This window comes from Lissotriton vulgaris, chromosome 6 (assembly GCF_964263255.1).
Source record: "Lissotriton vulgaris chromosome 6, aLisVul1.2, whole genome shotgun sequence".
In the NCBI taxonomy this organism is placed as follows: domain Eukaryota; kingdom Metazoa; phylum Chordata; class Amphibia; order Caudata; family Salamandridae; genus Lissotriton; species Lissotriton vulgaris.
In genome coordinates, this window is record NC_141694.1 from 1,833,710,670 (window position 1) to 1,833,737,380 (window position 26,711).

The window sequence follows — 26,711 nt, forward strand, 5'->3', positions numbered from 1 at the left end:
TGTCCAAAACAAGGATATCATTAAGTGTGAGATCTCTGCACGTTTCGGTCATCCGCCTTCCTGGAGCAGTAATCATTGATACACAAAAGGGAAAGGCTCTACCTAGAAACTTCCTCACCTTCAACAGCAAACTGCAACTCCTGACCAAGAACTTTCATCTATTAAATGGCAGTGCCGATTAAGAACTTATCAATAGCCCTTAGCTAACAAGGTCCTCAATGAATTTCTAATGGGTGCCCTGTCTACATCCTCCCTTACTTTAGTTTCTAGGTCTTTATGCTCCAGCTGCTGGAATGCAGCTACAGTTAATACACTTCCAGTGTGTGTGGAGGCTGTTTCCACTCCCCATTTTGTACCAGGCTGAACGAGGAGCATTCAGAATGGATCCCACTGTTCCCAGTACTCAGATGCTGACCACACAGTCACTCATACTACCAAGCATTTGTTACACTGAACACACACACACACAAACACACAAACACATACACACACTTGACATGCGCACAGTATGTTAGCCTAACAATCTGGGGTTCACATATAGCAGCTGTTACCTAGAGAGGGGTCAGGAGACCACACACTGGCACACAGAAAAGAGTTGGGTCACAGTAATAATTCACAAAAATATGCAACGCTGCCACCACTGCTTTAAGTTATTCGCCCAGGGTATGGACTTCAGTCCTATACTCGCCATAAGGGCATCCTGGAATGCCCTTCCCCCCAACCCCCCACCCTTAGGTCACGGAACAAGCTCTGTACTTCACATTACCAGAGACAGGGACCTGTGTGCACACGCTAGATTATTGTGACACTGGGACTAGAGAAAAAGGACTGGATACCCTTTACAGATGTAGCTGACCACAAACGTCAGGGATATAGGCCTGCTTACCTCACAGGTGGCATTCCCGTCCCAAAACATTTCATACTCTAGGACAGCAGTTCTTAACCTTTTGACTTCTGTGGACCCCCACTTAACCATTATTGGAATCCGGGGACCCCCACTGAATCATTACTGGAAGCCAGTGACCATGGTCTATGCAGTTTTAATGATTTGACCTGCAAAAGAATGCATAAAAATACAGAAGCAAAGATTCATTAAACAAATACACAAATGATGAATTATTTAAATTCACAAATATATAAAAAAAATCTAAATGGCAACTTAAATGGGAAGATCAGAGTTTTTTTAAATTCAACTGAGGCCACTCATCATCCACACTATATTCTGTTTGATGCACTTGCACTGCCCCCACAAATCTGAGGATACCAACTTAATTTTAACCTCCAATTTCAATATCCGTCACATTTACAGTTTCAATGTATATTTTGTTTCTATATTTATATAACCTTTTTAATCTGTTCATTTTATTTATTTTTCCAAGCAGTCATGGACCCCCTGAGTAGGTGTCGCGGACCCCCCAGGGGTCCCTAGGCTACATGTTAAGAACCGCTGTACTAGGAGATACCCAGTGACTTAAGGCATGACAACGGTCTCACTGGTACTAGAGATTCATAAAAGTTAGGTATCCACTACCGTTAAGCTTTTATGAACTGCCACATGGACGACAATAACATGTAAAAAGGAATGCACGCTTAGTCACAGCCACATGGAATTTACAAAGGTGTTGACCTAAAAAAATATTACTCACCTTACCTAAAGTCTTTGTCTTCTCAAATCGGTACATTGCATAAATTGATCCTGGTCCTAGTGGCGTCGGCCCTCTCGCTTCTGAATTGACTCCATTGGACCACTCAAGGCAGCTTGTCCTCCAGTGAGTCTGGTCAAAATCACTCCTCACTAGACACATAAACTTGCTCAATTATGCCATTTTAAGGTCCCAATGTATCAGGGATCTTGGCGTCTCTCGGTTGGACCCAATTTTAATGGTGAATTCTTGTTTTAGTACTGACCGCAGCACATTTAGAAGTCCATATAGTCTGTTCACCTGACGACACCAACACCCGCTTCTGTTTAGAACACTGTTCAATGAGTGATCATGTCTTGAAAAGGGGAGCAAGGACGTCTTTGCATAATAGCTGTAGCTAAATTATCTTGATGGCATTTTTCCCTGTTAATACTACAAGGATTCCTGTCTATTTAGGTAAATTTGAAAGCGATTGCATTGTAAGACGCACTTGGCTTCGCACAGTATTTGATGTTTGATTGTCTCTTAATTTCTACCTTTTGGAAAAAGGAAATGCTGATCGTCTGTAATATTCTGTCATAAGCTTTAACCTTCCCAGAAGAACTAAGTATATATATGGTACCGCAATCACAATTCTTGAAAACCCCTTTAGTAAAGAATTTGGTGCAGTTGCTTTGGTAGTAAAATCATTTGCAACCCGTACTGTATGGGCTTTGATGAGCTACAGAAGATGGACTGTTGCTGTATCAGCAAACAAAAGATATATTTTGGCCAACAGATGGCACATTTTGAAGTATCCTGTAGGATATTACTTAACCCTCCTGACATCCGGATTCTCCCAGCATTTAACATTACAGTTGTTTCCTCAATACAGTGGTCGTCTAAGAGATATAATCACAGTGGCCCACTGTCCACGCTACTGTTTCTATAACTGAAATATAAGAAAAAGTATGTCTTCATTAACAGATTTTTGATTGCAATCTTTTTGCCAGAGGCCATAAAGTTTTGTATATCTAAGCGTCTTGTATTCTAGGGTCACCACACTTTTACTAGACACATTGCAACATTTATGTTTATTTTTCATCGTAGAGAAATATTACAAGAAATTCAGCGCCTTCGACTGGAACATGAGCAGGCCTCCCAGCCAACACCAGAGAAGGCTCAGCAAAACCCAACCCTTCTAGCTGAACTGCGATTGCTACGGTAAGAGAATACTTTGAAAAGATTCCTCTAAAGGCACAAACATACCCTTCTTTATCTGCTCTGTATGTTTCTAGAGTATTGACGATGAAACACTAAGCAGTATTTTGACTGTACAGAAACCTTTTCCAGTTTAGTATTCAGCACTGTGGCCTCTTTCCCCCTGAGCCTTGGATGTTAAAGGCAAGCACTGGCAAGGCCAATAGGTCTGACCAATGGTAGACCTATTGGCTTTGTCAATCAAGTGGGGAGGCTAACGGGGGTAGTAAAGAAACTTAGATGAGGTGGGTGGGAAAGGTGAGAAGACACAGGCTTGAAAAGGATTTGGGGATAAGTAGTGCAACACATTTATACTGCTTCACCGCTGTGCTTTAAGTAGAATAATGGGACTCGCGTGCAGCTCCTCTGCTTTAGAAGTAGTGGTGGCTGAGGCAGCCTTAAAGTGTCAAGCATTCCACTGTCCATTATAGGAATTGGCTGCTGCGCCGGTACCCGCTGAAGTAACGAGCAACGCACAGAGTATGTGCATGCTCAGTGTGCTTGGTGTTAGCCTAGCCCCTGCCATGAATGATCCTCTCAGGCACTCTGGTTCAGCTAGTGTATCATGCGTAATGAGGATTTCACTACTCTGCACTCACTACTCACTACTCTGCACTCACTATCTGCACTCACTACTCACTACTCTCCACTCACTACTCTGCACTCACTACTCTGCACTCACTACTCACTACTCTGCACTCACTACTCTGCACTCACTACTCTGCAATCACTACTCTGCACTCACTACTCTGCACACTCACTCTGCACTCACTACTCTGCACTCACTACTCACTACTCTGCACTCACTACTCTGCACTCACTACTCTCTACTCACTACTCTGCACTCACTACTCTGCACTCACTACTCACTTCTCTGCACTCACTACTCTGCACTCACTACTCTGCACTCACCACTCTGCACTCACCACTCTGCACTCTGCACTCACACTATAATAATCCTTATGTCCTGTAACCAAGGGTTTGCCATTATTGAAATAGTTCACTGCAATAACCTACTTTTCTTAGCCTTGGACATGTTCTTTACTAAGAACCGGCATGTTAATAAATATATAAATATGTGCGACTAAAGCAGCATTGAAATACAAGGGTTTGCCATTATTGAAATAGTTCACTGCAATAACCTACTTTTCTTAGCCTTGGACATGTACTTTACTAAGAACCGGCATGTTAAAGCAGCATTGAAAAACAAAGCATCTGCCTTCAATTATCGGCACCTCTGACAGCTGCTAATTGAGAATTTATGGCATTCTCCTGGAAGGGGATACAGCATGCGCGCACACACAGCTCAAGAAAACTAGTGAGTCGTGAATGCGCGAACGGACCCTGACATCTGGAAATTGGTAATTGATGGCATCTCAGGCGCGTTCTGGCACGGAATATGCAGGAACTAGAGAGAGCAACATTCCTAGGGCCTATTTCGTGAAGCCTTACAAAAACACAGCTGTGAGAGGACCAATTCCCATGCAGATGGCACACAACACCACGAAAAATCTTGTGCACTGAGGAATTTTTACTTCACGATTCTGAGCCCCTTAACAATATGGCTCGGAGCTCCGCCCCACTTCTGACGAAGTGGTGACGTAGGCCGAGCCCTAAAAATAGTGCGTCGAAACAACCATAAATGGCCAGAAGGGAAATGCTACATCCAATAGGGCAAGCTCCATGGGAGGGAGCAACACAGCTATAGGAGGGACAAATATAACTGATTCACCGTAGAAAATCAAGGATTTTCGAAGGGCTCACAAAGGAACAAATGAAAAGTGAGGGGCGTGCTCTAAGCCCACAGAGTAGATACAGCATGTCTCAAAGAGACAGCGCATGTACTGCTTAGATGAGACCTAAAAAATGAACTGTGAAAACGTTAACAATGAATTACATTTAAAAACAAGCAATGCTATGTAATATTAAGGTTACAAATCTTGTCTAAACATCATAATGATTCAAAACAAATATAGAGAAATATATTAAAATTTGTCGTGGTGACCACAATAAAATAGCAAAAAGGGAACTGACAGATAAAACTTCACATTCAGTAACTTTGAGGGTAGACATATTGTGAATTCACCATTGGAAAGAAAACATTGCTATAAAAATATACAGAAGGTTAATGCTGCGCATATGGCTTATCAAACCTAATTCATGACTTAAAGTTAGTTATACTGTATAAACATTATATAAGTGGTGTGTTATTTACACCACTTTTAATGTTGTGTGTGATTGGCCTCCTCGCTATCCGGCTTGGGCTAACACTAAAAAATTCAAAGCAAACCGAGGATGGCATATATGTGTATATTCATAACAAACGTCTGTCCTAGGATGCTTATCAGTGGGGCTCAACATTTGGCGCATGTCAACCCTCTTCGCATTACAGCTGAAGAAATCAAGGGAGCTGTGTTGTTTTTACTCTGAAGGCCCCTGTCTTTACCCAAAATGCATTTTCATGGGAGTTGCGACACATGTTAGTTTTTCCGGTTCCTCTATTTATACACAATGTCTTGTTCTTATGTTCTCGTTGCTCTGTCGTTGTGTCGCAGGGATTCCGTGCTCAGACAGTACTGTGCATAGAGGTTTGGAACCTCAGTGAATTAGGATGTCCCAAAACTCACCTTAGTACCCAAAAATCCCCTACCAGACTAGCTACAGTGTCTCATTGGTTATCACAAACTCTCAATGCTTAGACAAACCAGAACATGAACTTAGTAAACCTCAGGTAACGTGGAACACATGAACACTCTTTCATTATACAATAATTTCAATCCAGAACAAGGAGTAAAAGATGACACTTGCATATTTGAAATGTTTATTCACTAATGCAGTGCTCTCAAGCGCAGTATCTTAGCTAATACAAGCAAACATATTATAAGAAACAAAGTACTCAGCATAGTCACTAGTCCATTGAACACAAACGGTGCTAGCATAGTATTATGCTAAAATGAATAGGGTTTAACAAAACCTAATTCTCACCCTCCCTAGCTATTATATTATATTATATCTAGGAAGGTCTCTTTTGGGTTTTAGCAGGGCGGCCCCATACCTCAAGATCCTAGTGGTAAGGGATCACATCATCAGCAACCAGCTCTCTGCATGCGAAGCACCATCAAGTGTGTTGGTATGCTCTTGTGCAAAGCAATATAAAACGCGCCTAAAGCCAGAACTTGGCGGCAGCTGCATGTATGTTATGTCTAGGAACGTGTGAAGATCAGTGCTCATAACAACTACTGTGTTGAGATATCCTTGAAGGTTTCAGCAAGCAAGGCTGATATCAGTGCAACAACATATTATTCTCGTATGAATCGAAAACATTTTACTTAGCTCAAAGTTAAAGCAGCAGATATGTGTCGTGTGCAAAAAGCAGCAGAAAGGTAAAATGGTGTTTAAACTCCTAAAAAGCTCATGCTAACTTAACACAGTATTCAGGCTACATATATCTATATATCACCCTCCCTTGATCCGAGCACGTATCAGATAAGATAAGATAAGATAAGATAAGGGACTTAATTGTAGAAAGCAGAGTTCAATAAAACGTTCAGTTAGAAATCGAGTAGGCGAGGAAAAAAAAATCTTGTTCGCCCAAAAATCCAAAATCTCACCAGCATGACATTGTAATGTCCACTGTTAGTAAAGCCAATAGGTCTGATAAATGAAAAAGAAAAACAACGTCCATCATAATTCGGAATTTTTTTCGAGAGAAAGTAAAAAATCACGACATCAAAGGCTTTAATAGGAGTCAGCCTAAAGCTGAGTATGCGAAATAAGCAGCAACCGCTTCCAAAAGGAAGTCACTGTTATCATACAAAAACAACTCAGCCATCTAATTTAATAATGAGAAAGAACATACATGCTCTTCAATTACCGGAGCCTCTAGTACCATCAGAGGACAACTCGGTGGGAGCTCAATGAAGCTGTATGCCAAGAAGTGTTGCGCCGCTGCGAATATATTCCAACGACCCAGAACTCCATGCATCGCTGCAAAGGCCATAATCCCTCCGTCAGAAGAAAGCAATTCATGAGCAACTAAGGGACTCATGAGATGATCATAATCCCACTTCAGGAGACACCAAATTGCAGAGACACAAATCCAGGGCCAACATGAAATCACAGCTCAGGCAATGAAATACAGGCTGGACACAGGTAAAATAGGAAAATCGAAAACATAATCCATATGATGCACTCAAAGTGGCAAGTGGCAGCACACCATAGTATTCAAGCATCCTGTTGCGAAACAGTGCTAACTGCTCCTGCTCGTTTGCGAACACAGGACGGGCATCCATTTTGAAGTAAACAAAATAGCAACAAAAAAACAGCAGCCAGCGCCAGCAAAACGGAAGACCACCAAATAGGCTGGAGAATATTGAGTGGAAGAAGGCAGGAATGACTCCAAATATTTTTTGGAAAGAAGTCACTAGACCACCGCTCACTACTTTAAACAAGCATTTACAATGCAATGGTTTTGCCTTTGTTAAAGTTAGAGCTATTGGCATTGCTCTTGACATTATTTTTATTTATGTTTTTTTTAACATAAATAAATGGCATTGTCATTTACAATGCCACTAGCTTTATCTCTCGCAAATGACACACACAAACACACAGAGCCCCCCCACACACACACCCACACAGAGCCCCCCACACACACAGCCACACAGAGCCCCCCCACACACACAGCCACACAGAGCCCCCCCACACACACAGCCACACAGAGCCCCCCACACACGCAGCCACACAAAGCTCCCCCCACACACAGCCACACAAAGCTCCCCCCACACACAGCCACAAAAAGCCCTCCACACACCCACACAGAGCCTTCCACACACCCACACAGAGCCTTTCACACACACCCACACAGCACAAGCAGGCAACATGGGCACACGGAGGTACAAGCAGGCAACAGGGACACCCGGAGGCACAAGCAGGCAACAGGGGCACCCGGAGGCACAAGCAGGCAACAGGGGCACCCGGAGGCACAAGCAGGCAACAGGGGCTCACGGAGGCACAAGCAGGCAACAGGGGCACGAAAACTGAGGCACAAGCAGGCGACAGGGGCCCCCGGAGGCACAAGCAGGCAACAGGGGCACACGGAGGCACAAGCAGGCAACAGGGTCACGAAAACAAGCACAAGCAGGCAAAAGGGTCACAAGCAGGAATTGTAATTTAGACGGGGCTGAACACACACACAGCCACACAAAGCTCCCCCCACACACAGCCACACAGAGCCCTCCACACACCCACACAGAGCCTTCCACACACACCCACACAGCACAAGCAGGCAACAGGGGCACACGGAGGCATAAGCAGGCAACAGGGGCACACGGAGGCATAAGCAGGCAACAGGGACACACGGAGGTACAAGCAGGCAACAGGGGCACACGGAGGCACAAGCAGGCAGCGGGGCAGAGAAAGAAAACAGAAGGCGACTGAGAAAGCAGGAGAGACTGAGAGAGTTTAAAGGAGGGACAGCAAACAGATATGCTTAGCAAGCGTTGGGGAGAGTCAGTGATGCGGAGAAAGGGATGGATGAAAGTTGGGACCTGCAGGGTGAGAGAGAGGGGAGTGTCAGCGAGAGAGAAAAGAAGAGAATCGGCAGAGAGACGGGCACAGAACACAGCTGGCCAACGACAAACTTGCAGACGAAACCCATCTTTAAATATGCCGAGTTGATGTGTACTCGAGAGAAGTGCTTGACTTTAGTAACACTTACATCCCACGTCGTGCCAAACAAGCGCTATAGTTTATTTGATAGCGCCTGGAAGCCAGCCCAACAAGGTGTGGAAGAATCGCAGCGAGGTTAATCCCAGCTTCCCCACTTAACCAAAACTGATTTTATGCACATTTTGTTTCACCAATTCCCTTTCTTCATTACGGCCCGAACATTTACCATGACTTCAAGTCAAAGCTGCAGCATGTGAAAGAAATGTGTTTTCCCCCCTAATTTTGAAGTGATTTTTATCTAATTGCTTACATGGAAAATATTTCCAGGGTTGGCTCTAGCTCGGCTCTCCGTTATTAATTGGCTCGCCCACCTCTAGTATTCACACAATAGGTCTTCGGAAGTTTGCTAAAAGCTGTTCATAGGAGACCTGAAAAGCAGTTCTGAATGTATGCAATTGAAGGATACAACTATTTGAAACATAAACACAGTAGGATTGGCAATCTCAAAAAGAGTAAGAAGCAAGCAAATGAGGGAAGAAAGGCAATCCTGAGGAATAGGCTGATCCAAAGTTCAGTATGATTACTGTATACAATAGTTCTGTTAACAAGAGACATGCTGCCCGAAGAAGAGACCTTTGAAATAAAATTTAAAAAGTCATAATTCTATCCCTGGCCCACTTCTGGATATGTTAAATTGTTAAAATCTGATAGACGAGAGGTAGATTTTGTCTCAACACGATTCGAACGAAAGACCTTAAAACCACCAAAAAACGCCGCCAAGTTTTCATGTATCAAAAAAAAAGCGCAAATAGAGCAGGACAAACAGATACCATCTAATCCGCCTCCTGTAGTTATACATTCAAAGAGACCCATAGTAAACAAGAGTTCATGCTTGTTAAAGTTCATGTTCAGCAATCGGTGTTTTTGTAACACGATTTCTAAAGTTACATTAGAAAACTGCTATCTGCGATTCATTTTTGCACTCGTGCCTTTGTAGGGTGGTTTTAGTTTTTTTTTCTATTCACGGATGGTTGAGCGTCACCAAACACCGCATTTTTAGAGTCGCTGACCACTGCATTTTTAAAAGTCGATTATGTACAATTTGAATAGCGCTCACCTAGTTACAGATCAATGGAACACCGAGGAACCAGGGGAAGGGGGCTGTGGAGGCATCAGATAAAGGCCAGCAAACATGGAGGTGTGGAAGGCACAACAAGGAGCAGAAGCAAGTCAGAGGCGCAAATGGGTACAGGAAGGTTAAAAGGTCAGAGGCCGGTCAGCTTCAGGGTTCATTAGACCATGGAATTACTGTAAACACTGGCTTCAAAACAGGCCACTTGTGTGCTCGGGCATGAGTGTTATTCTCAGAACCTTAAATCGTTTTTGGGGTTTTTTTGTGCAGATTTATATAGCTCGACCTGAATTATTGGGAGCGCTTTACATGAGCACCGGTTTCGTTACACAAAGACACATTCAGGCACGGATAAAGTTAGTGCTTTCACTTGATTAGCCTGTTCGATTATACCGATCAAAACAGGAAAAAACAATATATAGAAATTAGTTTACACTTACCAATTGCATCGCACTTCCATCTGCCCCGACCCTGTCCGTAGCACGAGCAGTTCATCATGTGGCCCTCCTCGTGTCGCTTTGTGAAGGTGTGGTTGATGTCATAGGTGGTCCCGTCTACGATACACTGATCTGTGGACACAGGCGCACTCTGGCGGGGGCTCCTTGCGACGGCGGCAATCTCCGGTCTCCCTCTTCGGCATGGGAGACCGGCAACGTCCTCCGCTTCTCCCGGGGCTCCCTCCAGGCCACGGGAGCCCCGAGAGGCCGCCATACTTCTCCTGGGCTGCCGTCTTCCTTCTTCCCCCGGGCTGCAGGGGGGCGGGCACTTCCGGCCGGCCGCGCTAGGATTGGCCGGCCGGCTAGTCACTTCCGGGTCGCCGCAAGCAGCGCGGCGGCCCGTCTCTAGCTCAGGTGCAGTGCTCTAGATTGGCAGCATTTAGGGTCAAGCATTTCACGTGCAGGAAATATGAAACGGTGAGTACATGTTCTTGGTGTTTTTAAAAGGCTGGTTTGTCGCCATGAAATTGAAACAATAGTGAACTTTGTGGTGCATTAGCGCACCTCAGGTTTTCGTTTTCTGTATTCTTTAGTGTCAGTTCACGTGCAAGACGATTCAATGCAAAGCAACACATTGAAGTGCTGTCATTGGAGTGCAGAAGTGTTTCTTTGCAGGTTCGCCAACAGTGAATCTTTAATGTAGGTTGGGGGGGGAGGGGGAACGGGAACAGACACACACGGACACACTGACAGCGGGGGGGGCGCGAACAGACACACACGGACACACTGACAGCGGAGGGGGGGGGTGGGGGAGCGGGAACAGACACACACGGCAAAAAAAACAAAGCACTCACGCAAGCAGGAAGGCGGGTGCCGGCTCAATGCCGGACCAGATTCGGGGGCGTTCTCGGCTTTTGGCTGACGTAGCGTGACATCGCCAAAAGCCAAAAATTCTCGGGAACGCCCCCGAATCTGGTCCGAGATTGATGGACGGAGCCCTCTCCCAATGGCTAGCCTCCATTTATGGAGCTAGCCAATGAGAGGAGAGGGCGTATTCCCGACCCCACACACACACATCAAAAGGTTTTTGGCGCATGCGTACTGAAGTACGCATCGCCAGTCAAAACCTAAAAAAGGAGTCAGTCCCGAAGTGGAGGATGCATTAAAGATTGTGTGAAGCAGCTCACCAAAATGTAAAGGAAGGTCAGTATTTAATAAGGCATGCACTTCTGTGCAGTTGTTAGCTACGTGAAGGACAAATGTTTCGCGAGCAGATGTCAGGGCAACTTCTTTTTGTGACAATAAGGCTCTTATTCTGCTCATCTTATTGAACTCTGACTTCAAGGCCGGAATTCTCGGCCAGATAGAAACAACCAGGTTCCCATGCGGGGGTGGATACAGCACATTCTTACAGCAAACCACACGCTCACGGACTGTTACAACATAAACCATGCCTTTCAATAACCAACAACAATCCTCATTGTTTAAAAGTAAATAACTCCCATTAACTAATAAGGTAAAAGTCGGGTCTATAGCAGGCACCTGTGTACCCTTCAAAACACATGCTAAATTAGGGTGGTCCTGATTACAGGAACCATGCAATTGGATGTGTCTACACATCAATGAGTGATCTGGTCTTTACGTACACTCATCTCCATTCAGATATACCTCTTTCCCGTCCCTAAGGCATCTATAAGTGAAAGGGAGTGACCAGGCTTCATGTAAGTAGGAGGTACGGAGCCGCTCGTATCTGGCAAAATACTTCATGCAATTTGACTGGAAAAGCGCAAAAGGTAAAGTTATGAACCCGTGGATTAGCCACGTTGCAGCCGTGGCCTCTGCCACTGAAAAGGGCAAAGACTCTAAGCGTTCAATGTGTAACATTGAAAAAGTAGCATCTCTCATGGAAAGCAAACTTTGTTTTTCAGTCAAATTAAAGGGTGCAAACAGAGATGTGACATTAACATAGGTCCAAGGCACTTTTCCATTTTTCAGCGTCTGCAAAGTCCAATCAAACTGCATAACAGAACGCAATTGATTTTGACCATGGTACAAAACAGAAACTTCATCCTGTACAATTTCAACAACAGATGACACAATATTATCCAGTGTGTAAATACGGGAGGAAAGGGTATTAATGCTGTTGTCCACAACTGCAAGCACTTTTTCTAAATTAGCTTGGTCGATAGCCCTAAGGCGGGTAGCCGCTTCAATCTGTGATGTTTTCCAGAGTTCATTGTAAATGGCATAGATCCATCTTTTAGATCTACCGTTAGCCGGGCCCTTTATAAAATCATTCAAGTCAACCTCATTGGTCAGTTTAGATAAATGCAATTTAACTGACGCCAATGTAGAGTGCTTGAGCCAATTCTGACATAATTTGCGTACAGAATAAGTGGTAACAGAATGGTCACTCTCAAAACGGGGATCTACTCTGACTTGTGTAAAACCCTCAGCTAGGCCCAAAAATCGATGCTGGCACGAGTCTGCACTTCGGTGCCACATTAACCAACCCTTGGGATCCAAACTGGGATGAATTTAGCAAATGGGTTTGCAATTCCCTAATTGAAAATGTAGTTCAATTTTCCCAACCCGAATATTCTTCCAAATCTGGGAAGGAAGAAGTATTTAATTTTTTAGAAGTATCCAATCCAAAGCATGTTGTCTGTAAGATAGTAGAATTCAAAAACAACATATGATTTGGGATGAGACATGCACGGTGCAGAGCCTCAGTGCCTTGTGCCTGCCAACTTTTAGAACCCCAAACCGATTTAAGGTCAATAGTTTCCTTCCACAACTCGTAGCCACCTACAGCTAGCTGGTCTAGAAAGGACTTTGAATACAGTAACTTAGTATCGGTAAGTCTAACTTTGGAATTGGACTTGTCTGTCATTTTAAAATAAAATGAAGCGGGATTGGATTGATTAAAATCAGTAAAATATGTATACTTTTTCAAAAATGTGTTTGAGCTGCCTCTTAAAGGAGCTGGGCAATGTTCCCACTGGGTATAATTCACAGTACTCCTCCTAGAATTAGTTTTGTGTAAGTAGTGATTGCCAAAATGTTGGTAACAAAACAAATCACCATAATTAGCAGATTCTAAATATAAATCTTCAGCATCAAAGGCTGCATAATATTTCAAATCAGCAAACAAAGCCTCTACAGCCCGAACTTCCCAATCATCAGAACGTATGTTTTGTTGAACCACATCCCCCATATTAACTCTAAGCACAATGGGAACATTAACAACTTCAGTCGGGCCATGGATCTGAAATTTAACTGCATCCCAGACTATTCCATCCAGGACAGGCCACGCGGTGATGTTAACAAATGTTAAGTCTCTTTTCAATCTGTGGGCTGAATGTGATTAGGAGAGGGGAGCCAAAGTTCCATTCAGATGTCTAATGTATGTTCTCTCCTCTACATAATGTCCATTGTAAATCGGAAAAAATAAAACACAGAACCCATTGACATAAAAAGATAGAGAGCAAAAAGCCCCAGCCAAATGTACGTCCAAGGGGGTATTAAAATATGTTTTTTTTTAAACAAAGTCGCATAGGCTCTCAGCCTTGTGGGCTTTTCTGATGTACGTGAAACAGTGTCAAAAGAAAATCTGGATTCTGTGCCTAAACGAGTTTGCAAATCAGGCATCGATAAGTCAGTTGAGTAGGTGTAATCTGTATCATCAAAGTGAGTACCAGGCAAAGCACTCAATAAAGGACTGGAAACTGCAGGCATCTCGAGGACCACCTCCGGTACACAATCCAAAGCAGTGGCCAAAACAGAATTTCTCACCATCGAAGGACATGAGACTGCTGTTGTCATGCTAAGAAGAATCGGTCACTCTGTGTATTTTGACATTGTCAATGGGAATATACCTGTTCTCTTTACGACCTGGAAGTAGTGGTAAAATGACTGTTCTTGTGCCCTTCACTCCAAGCACGGGAACCGGAGCACGGTATGAGGGACCAAATTCCTTTTTGTTATCGATCTTCTCCCGAACCAGTTCTCCAACTTGGGATAGCCAGACAACTACCGGGATCTGCAACGCATCATCCGAGGTGGAGGGCAAATGTTCCTTTGCAAGACTGTCTCTGGTCTCTTGTAGAGTCTGTAAAACATTGCAATGTTCATCTACGTCAAAGGAGGCACCGTAACCGACCGCGTCTAGACGGTCAAGGTCCGGGACATACATCTTGATACCAAAGAGCATTCCGTATGGGGTCCGCCCACCCAGAGACCTTCTAGGGAGATTATTAAGAGCACGCTGCACGCCATTGAGATGGGCCAGCCAGTTTCTGCCAGTGCCTATAACTCGAGCTGTCAGTGATTGCTTTAAGTCACGGTTCATTCGTTCCACCACATTATTACCCTCAGGTCGGTATGGAGAAGAAAACTTGACTTGGACCCCCATCGAACTCATGGCATCCCTATACGCCTTAGAGGCGAAAGCAGGACCCTGATCCGAATGGAAGGTACCACAGGCAAAAATCCCTACAAAGACACGCAAATCCCTGATGACAGTCCGTGTATCAGCGATGAAATGAGGCCAGACCCAAACAAAGCGTGTGCATGAATCAACTGCTACTAAGATGTACTTATACGCAGTATCAGAAGAAAAAGGACCTCAGTGATCTAGATAAACACAACCAAACGGTTTATTAGAAATGAACAACTGTGTTTGGGGTGGACGCGTAGCAGTTGAAGGCTTAATCTGCTGGCAAATGTCACATAGAAGGACATAGTCACGCGTCTGTTTGTACAGTCCCCGCCACCAAAAATGTTGTTGCAACTGAGACACAGTAGCTGAAACACCCGCATGCGCAGACGCAACCCCTTCATGGGCCGCTGTGATCAGTGAATGTCTGCGATCAGAGTTTGGAATCAACCTCTCCCCAACTTCAGGAATTTTCACATAAGGAACCTTAACGGGACTTAAGTGGTATGTGTACTTTGAAGGGAACCCCGTAGGATGTTTATCTCCCTTCTCAGTGGCAGCAACAGCCGCCAAGATATCATTATCAGTCTTACTTTTGGACCGTGTGACTACTGCAACTAAATAGGTCGATACCGCTAATTTCGCCGCTTCATCAGCAAGCGAGTTGCCAACAGCGTGGACTCCACGCGCTGGTGACCGAGAGTATGAATTACAAACACGAGTGGTAAATGCTCTTTAAGCTCAGCCACTCGGACCCAGATCATTTTATGTTTTATTGTGCTACCCTTGGAATCACGAAAATCATTCTGAATCCAAAAGAAGAAGTTTTCATTGTAAGACTGGACACAGTAGTAAGAATCACTTACGATAAGAGTTGTCACACTAGGATCAGCGTACTCCAATGCAAGCATCAGAGCACGAAGCTCTGCCAATTGTGCGGTGCAGTCCCCTAGAGTCTGTGTATGTACGACCCTGGACTTGAACTCATCGTTCACCATGGCACCTACCACAATGGCGCAAGCGGAAACGTAGGCGTGTTTAGAACCATGCGCAACCTGCGTCGAACTGTCGGTGTATATGATGCAATGGAAATCCTCCAAAGGCCGCATAGCCAAAGGTGTAGGATGAACAAATTCATATTGCAAAAACTCCTGCGACCGTAAGGAAGCATCAAAAATGAACGTGACATCCGGAGACGTCAATGATGCAGCCCACTGTATCCACAGAGGGTGCAAAGCTTTAGAACTAGGTACACTGGCTTTCGTACCTGCTTCCAAAGCAGGACACGGTGTAACAACCAACATGCGTTTTCCCTGTGACAGAGCGCGTTCCTTAAGAGTCGCCATCTGCACAGCCGTTAAAACTTTCTCCACAATGGAAAATCGTATTTCAGCCGAAGTGTACAAGTGTGACTTGTAAGCAATAGGTACTGTATCTCCCTCATTAAAAGTAAGGTACGTGAAACCCACCGTCCCAGGGATGATTCTTATCACCAGGTTGGTGTGATTATCACGAGTCAATAAGTATTTAGAAGCGAGCAGATCAGCCTGCAAAGATTGCGGTATAGCCGAGTGCTCAGGCAGTGAGTTCGATTTCGTAAAATTTGGTTGTATCAAAGCATACAAAGGCTTGATACGCTGGGCATAATCGGGAATGTATGTCCTCCCAAAATTTAAAAATCCCAGCAAAGACTGTAATTTTTTCAGAGTTGTTGGAGCGCGCAATTGAGCGCATTTTACCTAGAAGTGAGGAGCCAATCCTCGACCTTCATTGTTGAGCTCGTAGCCCAGGAACAACACTGTGTACTCTGCAATGTGGGATTTAGCAAAGTTGAATTTGTAACCGAAGTCCGCGAAGCTACAAATTAAGCGGTCAACTCGACACAGATGCTCCCACAGTTCATCATCCGTGAGATAAATGTCATCCACATATGAACAAGCATCTAGGTCTACTCTCTCTAAGAGAGAGACTATGCAGGCAGCAAACACTCCAGGACTATTTTGTAGCCCATTGGTAAACGTTTGAAATATTTGTGGACACCGCCGCAAGTAAAGGAGGTCCATTGGGAACTAAGACCATCCAAATGGTGGGCATAAAAACCGTTGGAAATGTCAAGCGTGGTTTAAAACCGCTTATGCACGAGACTATCAACTAAAGCAGAGCCGTGAGTATTGTGTACTGCACAGGTACGGCAATGCAAGTTTAAATGCCGGTAATCCAATACCAAACGATATTAACCGTCGGGCTTGGTTACAGTAAAAAGAGGGTTATTCATTGGTGACACACAAGTTTCAAAAACACCCTGATATTCTAATTGTTCATGGATTTCCGCAACGGAAGCCTTCGCTTCACGCTTTATGGGATATTGAGGTTGAGGCTGTGGCATAGACCGTAAAGGAATTTCCCCACCCACAGTGTGTACGATACAGAGCCGGCGCTGTTTCCACCCCTTTGGCTTCTCCTGTAAAGAGCTCGTGTCTGCTCTTGAATACTAGATCCCTTAGCAAACATGCCCTAGACATGCACAAGCTTTTGGTCGTAGCAAAGCCGATCTGTTTATTTCTTACTGAGACATGGCTGGGTGATTGCTCGAACCCAGACATAGCCGCTCCAATTCCCCCTAATTATGTTATCTTTAGGAAAGATAGGACAAATGGTAGGGGTGGGGGTGTGGCGATGGTGGTGGACAAGCACTTTACTTGTTCTATCATCCAAATCGATGAGATTCATGGGTGCGAGTCCCTGGGGTTTTCCCTGTCCTTGTCTCCGCACCAATCCTGCACAGGGTTACTGATTTATAGGCCACCGGGACCCACTGGCTCCTTTCACGAAGAACTTTACGGTGTGGTTTTGGCACTTTGCCTAAGAACAGAGCACTGTCTGGTATTGGGGGATTTCAACATCCACATGGATATTGGGACCGATGTTGATGCCATTAAGATCGGTGACACTACTTCCCCTTTGGGACTCTCCCCCTACCTGTCCACCCCCACACAAAATAAAGGCCATACGCTCGATCAAGTATTCTCCACTATGCCAATTGATATTTCCACTCCTACACCAGTTCTTTGGTCGGACCATTTTTTAGTTAATTCTCAAATTTTTCACACTGACAAACCTTCGCACAACATGTCTAGTCGACCTCTCCAGGCCTCACGTGTTTATCACCTTGTCACCCTGGTGCTAGCTCGGACTTGTTTATCCCATCCGTGCCTGTTGTCAGGCACTTAGAGAAGGACCTAGTTCTCCTGCAGAAGTGTTTTGTGGAAAGACTAGATGAACTAGCCCCTGTGACACCGTCCCACAAGCCCGCCCGCCAGGTCTCTGCTCCTTGGTTTACTGAAGCCTTGCCCATGAAGCGGCGGCAATGTAAGATTGCAGGAAGGGCATGGCGCCCCCACTATGACATTACTGCTAAAATGGCGTATAGGGTATCCATCAAAGCTTATCATAGGGGCATTTTGCTGGAGAAAAAAGCATAGTTCTCAAAAAGAATTGAGGCTGCCTCAAATACCAGTAAGGACATTTTTTCAATTGTAAGGGAGTTTACCTCACCCAAGATGAGCACAGCTCTGTGTGCTCACTCTGAATCTTGGATCATGTTATTGGCCGATTTTTTACCAATGCAATTAAGACCCTTCAGGACTCCTTTGTGCAGTCCGGGGTAGTGGCAGTCTCCGATACCACCTTTCCTTCTTCTTCTTCCCTGGTTGGAGGGGCTCCTACACATTGGGAATTTCCACCGCTTTACTGTCCAACATCATTGGATTTTTTGACCAAACTAAAATCAGGCTCTCCTTTGGACCCCTGTCCGGCCAAATTTTTAGCTAGAATGGCGGATGTGATAAATCCCATAATAAACCCGGTGCTCAATCTATCGCTCAGCACGGCAGTGGTCCCTCTAGCCTGGAAGCAAGCCCTGATCATACTGCTTCTGAAGAATCCGGATCCGGCGGAACACGCCAACTATAGGCCTATATCCCTTTTGCCAGCCTTTGCCAAAGTCGTGGAGAAATATGTACACTCCTCCCTCTCCAACTTCCTTGAGTCCAATAACGTTCTGCATTGCACCCAATCCGGCTTCCGTACCAACATGAGCATGGAGACAGCGCTACTAGAAGTAATGGAGGCAAACAAGGAGGTTTTGGACGTAGGGGGCAAGGCGATGCTGGTGATGCTCGACCTGTCGGCGGCCTTTGACATCGTCCCCCACATTGGTCTCCTTTCAAGACTCAGTGAGATCGGTCTGCGAGGGACGGTGTTCAGCTGGTTTAAGTCCTTTCTAGCGGGCCGGCGTCAAACGGTCTGGGCCCCTCCTTTCTCTGCCGCGGTGCCGCCATTAGAGGTGGGAGTTCCTCAGGGCTCTATTTTGAGCCAGACTCTCTTTAACATCTTTATGGCCCCCATGGCGGCACTGGCGGAGTCGTTTGGTGCCCAGATCGTGTTGTACGCCGACGACACCAAGCTCCTTTTCACTTGTGAGAAGGGGTCTGATTTCAACGGGGAGAGCATCAGAGGCTGCCTTGGGGCTGTGTTCAAGTGGTTCCAGCAAAACAGCCTGAAGTGCAACTCGGATAAATCCGAGGTGCTCTTTTTTGGCTGTCGGTCCGATCCTGGGTGGCAGTCTTGGTGGCCTGCGGACATGTTCCCTCCATTGGCTGCTTCTGCCCTGGCCAAGAACCTTGGAGTAAAAATTAATAATAATCTCTCGTTGAAACCCCAGATTCTTGGCCTAGCTGGGAAATGTTTTGGCCTTCTTAAAATGCTCCGAAAATTTCTTCCTCTTCTCTCGCAGGTACATAGAAAAATCATGGTGCAGGCTCTAATCGGGTCTCGCCTTAATTACTCCAACGTCCTGTACCTCGGATTGCCAGAGTATCTTCTCCAACGCCTGCTGATAGTTCAAAATTCAGCTGCTCGTGTCATCTTTGGCCTCCATCGGAGAGCCAGAGTCTCTGGTCTTCTGAAGACTGTTCATTGGCTCCCCATCCGGAAACGAATCATTTTTAAGGCGCTCACTCTGGCCTTCAAGGCTCTCCATGACACTGGCGCCAAATACATCCAACGGCGGTTGGCCTTCTATCAGCCTTCTAGATCTCTGAGGTCAGCATCATTGGCTTTGGCCTCAGTCCCTGTTACCAGGAGAGCAAGGATTGGAGGTCGGTCGTTCAGATGCCTGGCGTCTCAATTGTGGAACACTGTGTCTGTGTCTTTGAGAAGGAGCACCAACTTGTTAGCCTTCAGGAAGGATTTAAAATCTTGGCTGTTTGTTCAGTAGTGCCTGTTCCCCTTCTGTCCGTCCCGTGTCTGTTTTAGGTCAGAAGCGCCGGGACACTCCTCGGAGTAGCTGAGCGCTATACAAAACATCCCCTAACATAACATAACATAACAAGAGCCTTAGCCCACTCTTCTGCAAAATTCAGCGCATGCTCCTTCGAGACTGTGTGCGCGAAACTAGGGAGGATTACCTCCTCCCCTCTCAGAGCTGCGAGCACAAAAGGTGGGGGCCAGTCAGTCTCCGCTAACAAAATGTCAAATGTAGTCGTAAGATTCTCCCAAAATACCCTTTCCATAGTGCGTTGTATGTCACCCTCAATGAATAAGACAATTTCATAGATCCTGTCAGGGGGAGCTACTCTAGTGTCAGCTGTCTCCACAACAACATAACGGTCAGTCGCTGTCACCTTCAGTAGTAGACGCAGGGCCTCTCGCACTATGGTAATCTCCGCTGCGCTGTCCAGCAAGGTAAGAGCCCATGTCAGATTCCGAAGCTGGGTTCTCACTATCTGTGGCATATCTGTGTGCTGTTAAAGCAGCGACTTTCTTTTTCTGAAACTGGGGTCTCTTCGGTGTAGAATCGTCCTGCTTGCCTTTGCCGTCTTTCGGGCGGGGCTGGTCGCGTCCTTGCTGGCCGCCCGACCCCTGCCGCCTCCTCCACCACCGGACGAAAAGGCCGATGACTCCTGAAAAGAACGAGGAGAGCGTTGCTCAGAAACCTGAAAACGATCAGGTGATTTTATCATTGCGCGATCGCGCAAGTCATAAACACGTTCTGTGGGCGCAGGCAATGGAGACGCAGGACAAGACTCCTGTTACTGTTGTTGCTGTTGTTTTCCCTGTTTCTGTTTTTAGGCCAATTTTGGTTTTTGGACTTGGGCTGTTCGTCGCTTTCCGACTTCTGCCTTTGGGGTTGTTTTTTCTCTTTAGTAGAAAAAGGCTTGAGACCCCTACTATTGCAGCCCACGGTTTTATAAGCCGCCACAATAATGTTCGCCAACTGTCGGGGTTTATCGGCATCGGGAACCGCCTGCAAAGCATTGGCAACCTGAAAGTTTACCGCATCCCCCTTGACATTCGCAAGTATGAGATCGGAAACCACATCAAAGGAGCCACAGAGACGCATACCCAATTCAACCGCAGCCTCCGGTCCGTGGTCATCCTGAACACGTTTAAGGACCGTCGGCAGGACAGTCATAGACTGAGTGCCGTAACACCTCGCGTAGACCACCGCAATATCTTTCCCCAGGTCTCACAGCCACCGATTTCGGGGGTCAAGTCCTTCGGTAAGCTAATTGTCAGAATCCTGTGTTTTTCACCAGGAGACGTGTTAGGAAATACAGCTTCCAGCTGATCAAACTTCTTGGCAAGCCAGAAAGGAAACTCATCCTGTTCTTGGGGACGCTTGCCCATCACAGCATTGACCATAACGGGACTGAGCTTCATTCCGCCCTGTCCGGCAGGAAGCGCCGCACCACCCGGGGCCCCGCCCGGGAGATTGCGGGTTATGTATTGCACTAACAACCTAATCACGCTAACTGCAACTACATGTAGTCGTCTGATTTCAGCCACGGCACATGCTCCGTGCTGAGGATGAGGCGTAAATCCAGCCAAGACAGGCCAAGTTGCGCCTGGAATGGACAAAGGACCTAACCTAGAAGCTGATAATGAATGGGGTAGGGCGCCATTAAACCAAACGGGGTGCTGCCAAGTATCAATAGGAATTTCCTGTGCCCTGTACGGAGTATACTCATTTGGCACAGCAGTGGGAGTGTACGTATGGAACACACCTGAAGTACCGTCCACAGCCAGGAAGGTCACCCACGAATAAAATATTTCGTATGGGTAAGCCACCTTTGCACTCACAACCATTATTACTGCCATGCCATCCACGGGAACATTATAATTTTGCAAATGATTGCGCACCGCAATGCGACTATGCTGCGGAATGTCCACTGCGGCCATAGTGACACAGAGAGAAAAAGGTACAAAGTCAACCCTGTAGCACAACTGGGTAGTAATTCAAGGAAACCATTTAGAAAGATTCAAGCTTGAAAAGACCTATACTAATATAGGTAGGTTTGTCCAACACCACCGTTAACCGGAAACAATAGTGAAGGTGTTAAGGACTGAATGATGTACTACTCAAGTATCACGCTATAAGACCACCAACGATTGGGCGCCATGTCGCAGGGATTCCGTGCTCAGACAGAACTGTGCATAGAGGCTTGGAACCTCAGTGAATTAGGATGTCCCAAAACTAACCTTAGTACCCAAAAATCCCCTACCAGACTACTGACAGTGTCTCATTGGTTATCACAAACTCCCAATGCTTAGACAAACCAGAACATGAATTTAGTACACCTCAGGTAACGTGGAACACATGAACACTCTTTCGTTATACAATCATTTCAATCCAGAACAAGGAGTAAAAGATGACAGTTGCATATTTGAAATGTTTATTCACTAATGCAGTGCTCTCAAGTGCAGTATCTTAGTTAGTACAAGCAAACATATTATAAGAAACAAAGTACTCAGCATAGTTACTAGTCCATAGAACACAAACGGTGCTAGCATAGTATTATGCTAAAATGAATAGGGTTTAACAAAACCTAATTCTCACCCTCCCTAGCTAGTATATTATATTATATCTAAGAAGGTCTCTTTTAGGTTTTAGCAGGGCGGCCCCATACCTCAAGATCCTAGTGGTAAGGGATCACATCATCAGCAACCAGCTCTCTGCATGTGAAGCACCATCAAGTGTGTTGGTATGCTCTTGTGCAAAGCAATATAAAACGCGCCTAAAGCCAGAACTTGGCGGCAGCTGCATGTATGTTATGTCTAGGAACGTGCGAAGATCAGTGCTCATAACAACTACTGTGTTGAGATATCCTTGAAGGTTTCAGCACTCACTGTACAGACACAGCTCGCCAAGCAAGGCTGATATCAGTGCAACAACATGTTATTCTCGTATGAATCGAAAACATTTTACTAGGCTCAAAGCTAAAGCAGCAGATATGTGTTGTGTGCAAAAAGCAGCAGAAAGATAAAATGGCGTTTAAACTCCTAAAAAGCTCATGCTAACTTAACACAGTATTCAGGCTACATATATCTATATATCAGTTGGGGGTGGCTGCCTGATCCTCTGACCTCTCCTCTGTTGTTTAGGACTCTGTTGCTTGGCTGTGCTGGGTATCATGCTGCTTCTTTGAGCCTCCTACACTTTTTTTCAGAACAGCTCTGGGGCAGGGACTTTGCTGGGTCTTGGGTAGGAGCCTCTTCATGCCTTGGATCCCAGGTTGGAGAAGGGAACCTAGATTTGGGACGGTGGGCTGAGATAAAGCTCTGAACTTCCCACGTTGAGTGTTGTAAGTGTTAACCTTTACAGTGAGAGGCACAGAGACTACTACAGAAATATGGGCAGACCGCAGCATGGGGACTGAGGATTCTGTCGCCGAGGGAGAGTGAAAGCGAGTGGGCAAGCGAGGTGGTAGGTGTGCGACCGCGTAGAGGCAGACCTGCTGGTGGTGGTGCTAGATATTTCAAAGGGGATTATATGTGCATGGTCAGCTGTATGCCTGCAATGTGTCTCCGCCAACTATCAACTCTTTTGTAAGGTTCCTGTTTTGTGTTGGTAAGCATCAGACAACTCCTTTTCAAGCAACCTCATTGCAACATTTATTTTTCATGTTACCCGAATAAATACAAACAAAAATTAACATCTTTATTGGTATTTCAGCATACATTACTATACATAGTATCAATTCCTGCAACTTCACTTACTAGGAAATATCCATAGACATTGTTTTGTGACTAGAAATCCAATCATAAATGCCCCACACCGTCACATTGTTATAGCTAGAGCTATAGTGCTATGGGTAATGTCCCCTTTGGTGTTATCCCATCAGTTCTCGGAAACAATGTTTAGATAGAAACCTTTAATTTGATTTTGAATGTGCACTCCATAGTTGAAGCATAGAAAAGCCCTGTCAGATAGAGTCTGTACAGTTGAGTACAAAAACTGCTTATTTGAGATATTTCCAATTGAACAGCTGTACTTCTATCAAATAGAGCAAACTATTGCCAGTGACATAGTAGATATATCTTTTCTAAATAGAGTGGCCTGGAGTGCCAGCGCCAAGACGTCGGTTTCAGTTCGTATCGCATAGCCTTAGAGGGATGGGGTTCCTAAGACCCAATAGTCCTCTCCGTAAAGGGTCTTCGGTTTTGTCCATTGACTGTCATACTGTAGCAAGTAAATGACCATTTTAGTTTTGGTGACCTTTCTTAATAGCTGCAAAGACTGCTCTCTTTATGATTAGTAATTCTTATTTGGAGGAGGGCATTTGACATGTAATTCATAGAGCTCTTTAGGTGGTATACCTAGTGTCCCAGGTGAGTGGATTATTAGTTTAGCTGTCCAGATACTGATACTTCCTAACTATGACCAGTCGTCTGCTCCAGTACACCAGTGACCGCCAGCATTCTACTGTTCAAGGGTCTTCACTTGTGTTACATTAGGATTAGCTTTCAGATAATTGGCCACAGAATAAAGTGCTGCTACTTATAGAGCAAGTAACATGATCATGAATGGGGAGCGTTTCTGATTTTGAAAGTGAGTTGTCAGATTGCAAGGAATCAATTCCGAATCTGGGAAAATATTGTCACTGGATAACTAATGTCATTGTGGAGCTGAATTTGGGATTGCTCAGCCTGCTCGTAGAAATGAGTTCCATATGCATGCAGAAGAGAAGCATATGGTTACAATCCAATTCCAATTTCAAAGCTTTATTCGACAGCATGTCATAAAAGCAGAATATACATCCCATCACAAACACTATAAATATTACATTGCAAAATACAATGTTAAAAAATGTATTAAATCTTAATTGCTGTCATTTACGGAATTAAACATTTTAAAAGAGTGTTTTAAAACAACTAAAATTATGCATAAAATGAAGATCGTTCTTGCGTTTTTAGATGTCTTAAAGTTCTTTAGCTAACCTCTAGAGACTGTAAAGTGCAAGTGCGTATGATCCAAGCCCACCTTAAAAATTTAGGTAAGAAGGGTCCCAGTAGAGCTTGAATACATTTGCTTGCATTTATTATAGATGAATCAAAAGAAAATAACATACAATGTCACTTAATCACAAAGCATGATCCATATCATTTGGTCAGTAAAAAGTGCCCCAAGAAAGGAGGGGGAGTGGGATAGCGTGATGCTGTGAGGGAAAAAGGACAGTGAGGGAATAAAGTTTGTGACAACTTATATATTGCAATATTAATTTAAAATGCAATTCAGTTTATGGCTTCAGATCCCTGAGCCAAAGAAATAGGGGGATTACAACACATCCCAAAGGTTAGGACTATTTCTGTCGATACCGAAGAATTCGGAATACTGGGGGAGTGTCAACAGAACAGGATATAGAAGTAGCCGTCGACGTTTCGACCCCACGCTACACTTGTAGGCGTTTGTCTAGCCTTACATCGGGGTCTTCATCAGGACAGGGAAGGCGACAGAGGAGCACTACAGTATCTAGAAATATAAAACAATAAGGTGTAAAGCGCCGACAATCGATGTCACAGTTACCGTAGTGAGCGGTAGACACATTAATAATGCTATTACCATGGGCATTTGTGGGCAAGAGATTGACATTACTGTGATCAATGTCTATTAAATACTATATACAAGAAAAAATCAAAACATTAAGCACACATGTCTAAGAGTTCTGTACAACCCCTAATGGGTATCTAGTTTTTTAAAAAATTTTAAACTGGCGTATGCAGGATAACACACAAAAACACAACTTCCTGACTCGGCCAGGGGAGACCAATTAGTCCAATGCGAAAACAGGGACCTCTAAGGGTCATACAGCCCCTCATGTTGGGGTGCTGTATCAGAAGTAACGAGTGAGAAAGGCTCATGTTACTAGCAAGGTTGAATAGAACCACATAGAAACATACCTACTCAGTTCGAGCAGGAGGCAGGATTATATCCTCAATATTCACAATCGGTAGTTAGGTTGAATCTGTGGACAAGGCGGCGAGTGTTAGTAAACTACGCGTCATTACTCGGATGAAAGTCGCCATTATCTTAAGAATTGGGGCTTACCTATATTAATCTCAAGGGTAGGAGTATTCAGCTCCTTATAACAACTCTCCGTGATGGATGAGCGTCACTCCGGATCAGCGCCGGTGTGTTGTGTCTCTAGACAAAACCCAGGAGAGGGGAAAGAAATATCAGAACAATTCACTAATGTTTGGCTGAAGCCAAAAAGAAGGACTTAAGGCTCACCTTGTGTGGTAATTCACGGAGTGAGACGGAAACTTAACGCGGTATAGCAGTAGTTAAGCGTGGCTTGTTGAGGGATTTACATCACGTAGCATAACTCCACTGCATCTATGGGCGGGTAAATCACTGTCAGTCAATCGATCTTTAATAAAGACGTAAAATCACGACAAACTATAGAAATAGGGCTTACCTATATAGCCCATGTGGGTCTGAGAGTCCTTGTCTCAAAAAACTCGGCGGGGCGTCAAAACGATCGCTTCAAAATTGCCGCGTCTATGAAGCAATCCGGGGAGAGGGGGGGGTTAATTGCAGCCTTCTCAGTGGAGATGGTGGGTTAAGAAGGTCTAGGGAGAGGGGGACGAGTCTTACCTTAACGAAGAGGTCACGGAGCTCTCAAGTACAGCCTTGCCGCGGTTGCTGAATGCAAGCGAATGGGCGTGGCCTCTGAGGGGAGTTTAAAGAGGGAAGGAGGACAGTGACTCGGACAGAAACTATTCATGAAAACAGAAGAAAGACACCAAATCCTAATCATAGTGGAAGGCATCTAACGTTGCTAATAGCAACCTGCGGTTCCCGGGGCAATTCA

General features: G+C 45.0%; 1 protein-coding gene across 4 annotated transcripts in view; it reads left to right on the plus strand.

Moving 5' to 3' along the window:
- The window catches only part of DTNB (dystrobrevin beta), a 1,293,049-nt gene that overhangs the window by 1,052,572 nt on the left and 213,766 nt on the right, over window positions 1–26,711 (plus strand). For all 4 annotated transcript variants that reach the window (XM_086928107.1, XM_086928108.1, XM_086928109.1 and 1 more), the window contains one exon: window positions 2,733–2,846. In XM_086928107.1, the coding sequence (XP_086784233.1) occupies window positions 2,733–2,846 (114 nt within the window). The remainder of the gene's footprint in view (window positions 1–2,732; window positions 2,847–26,711) is intronic.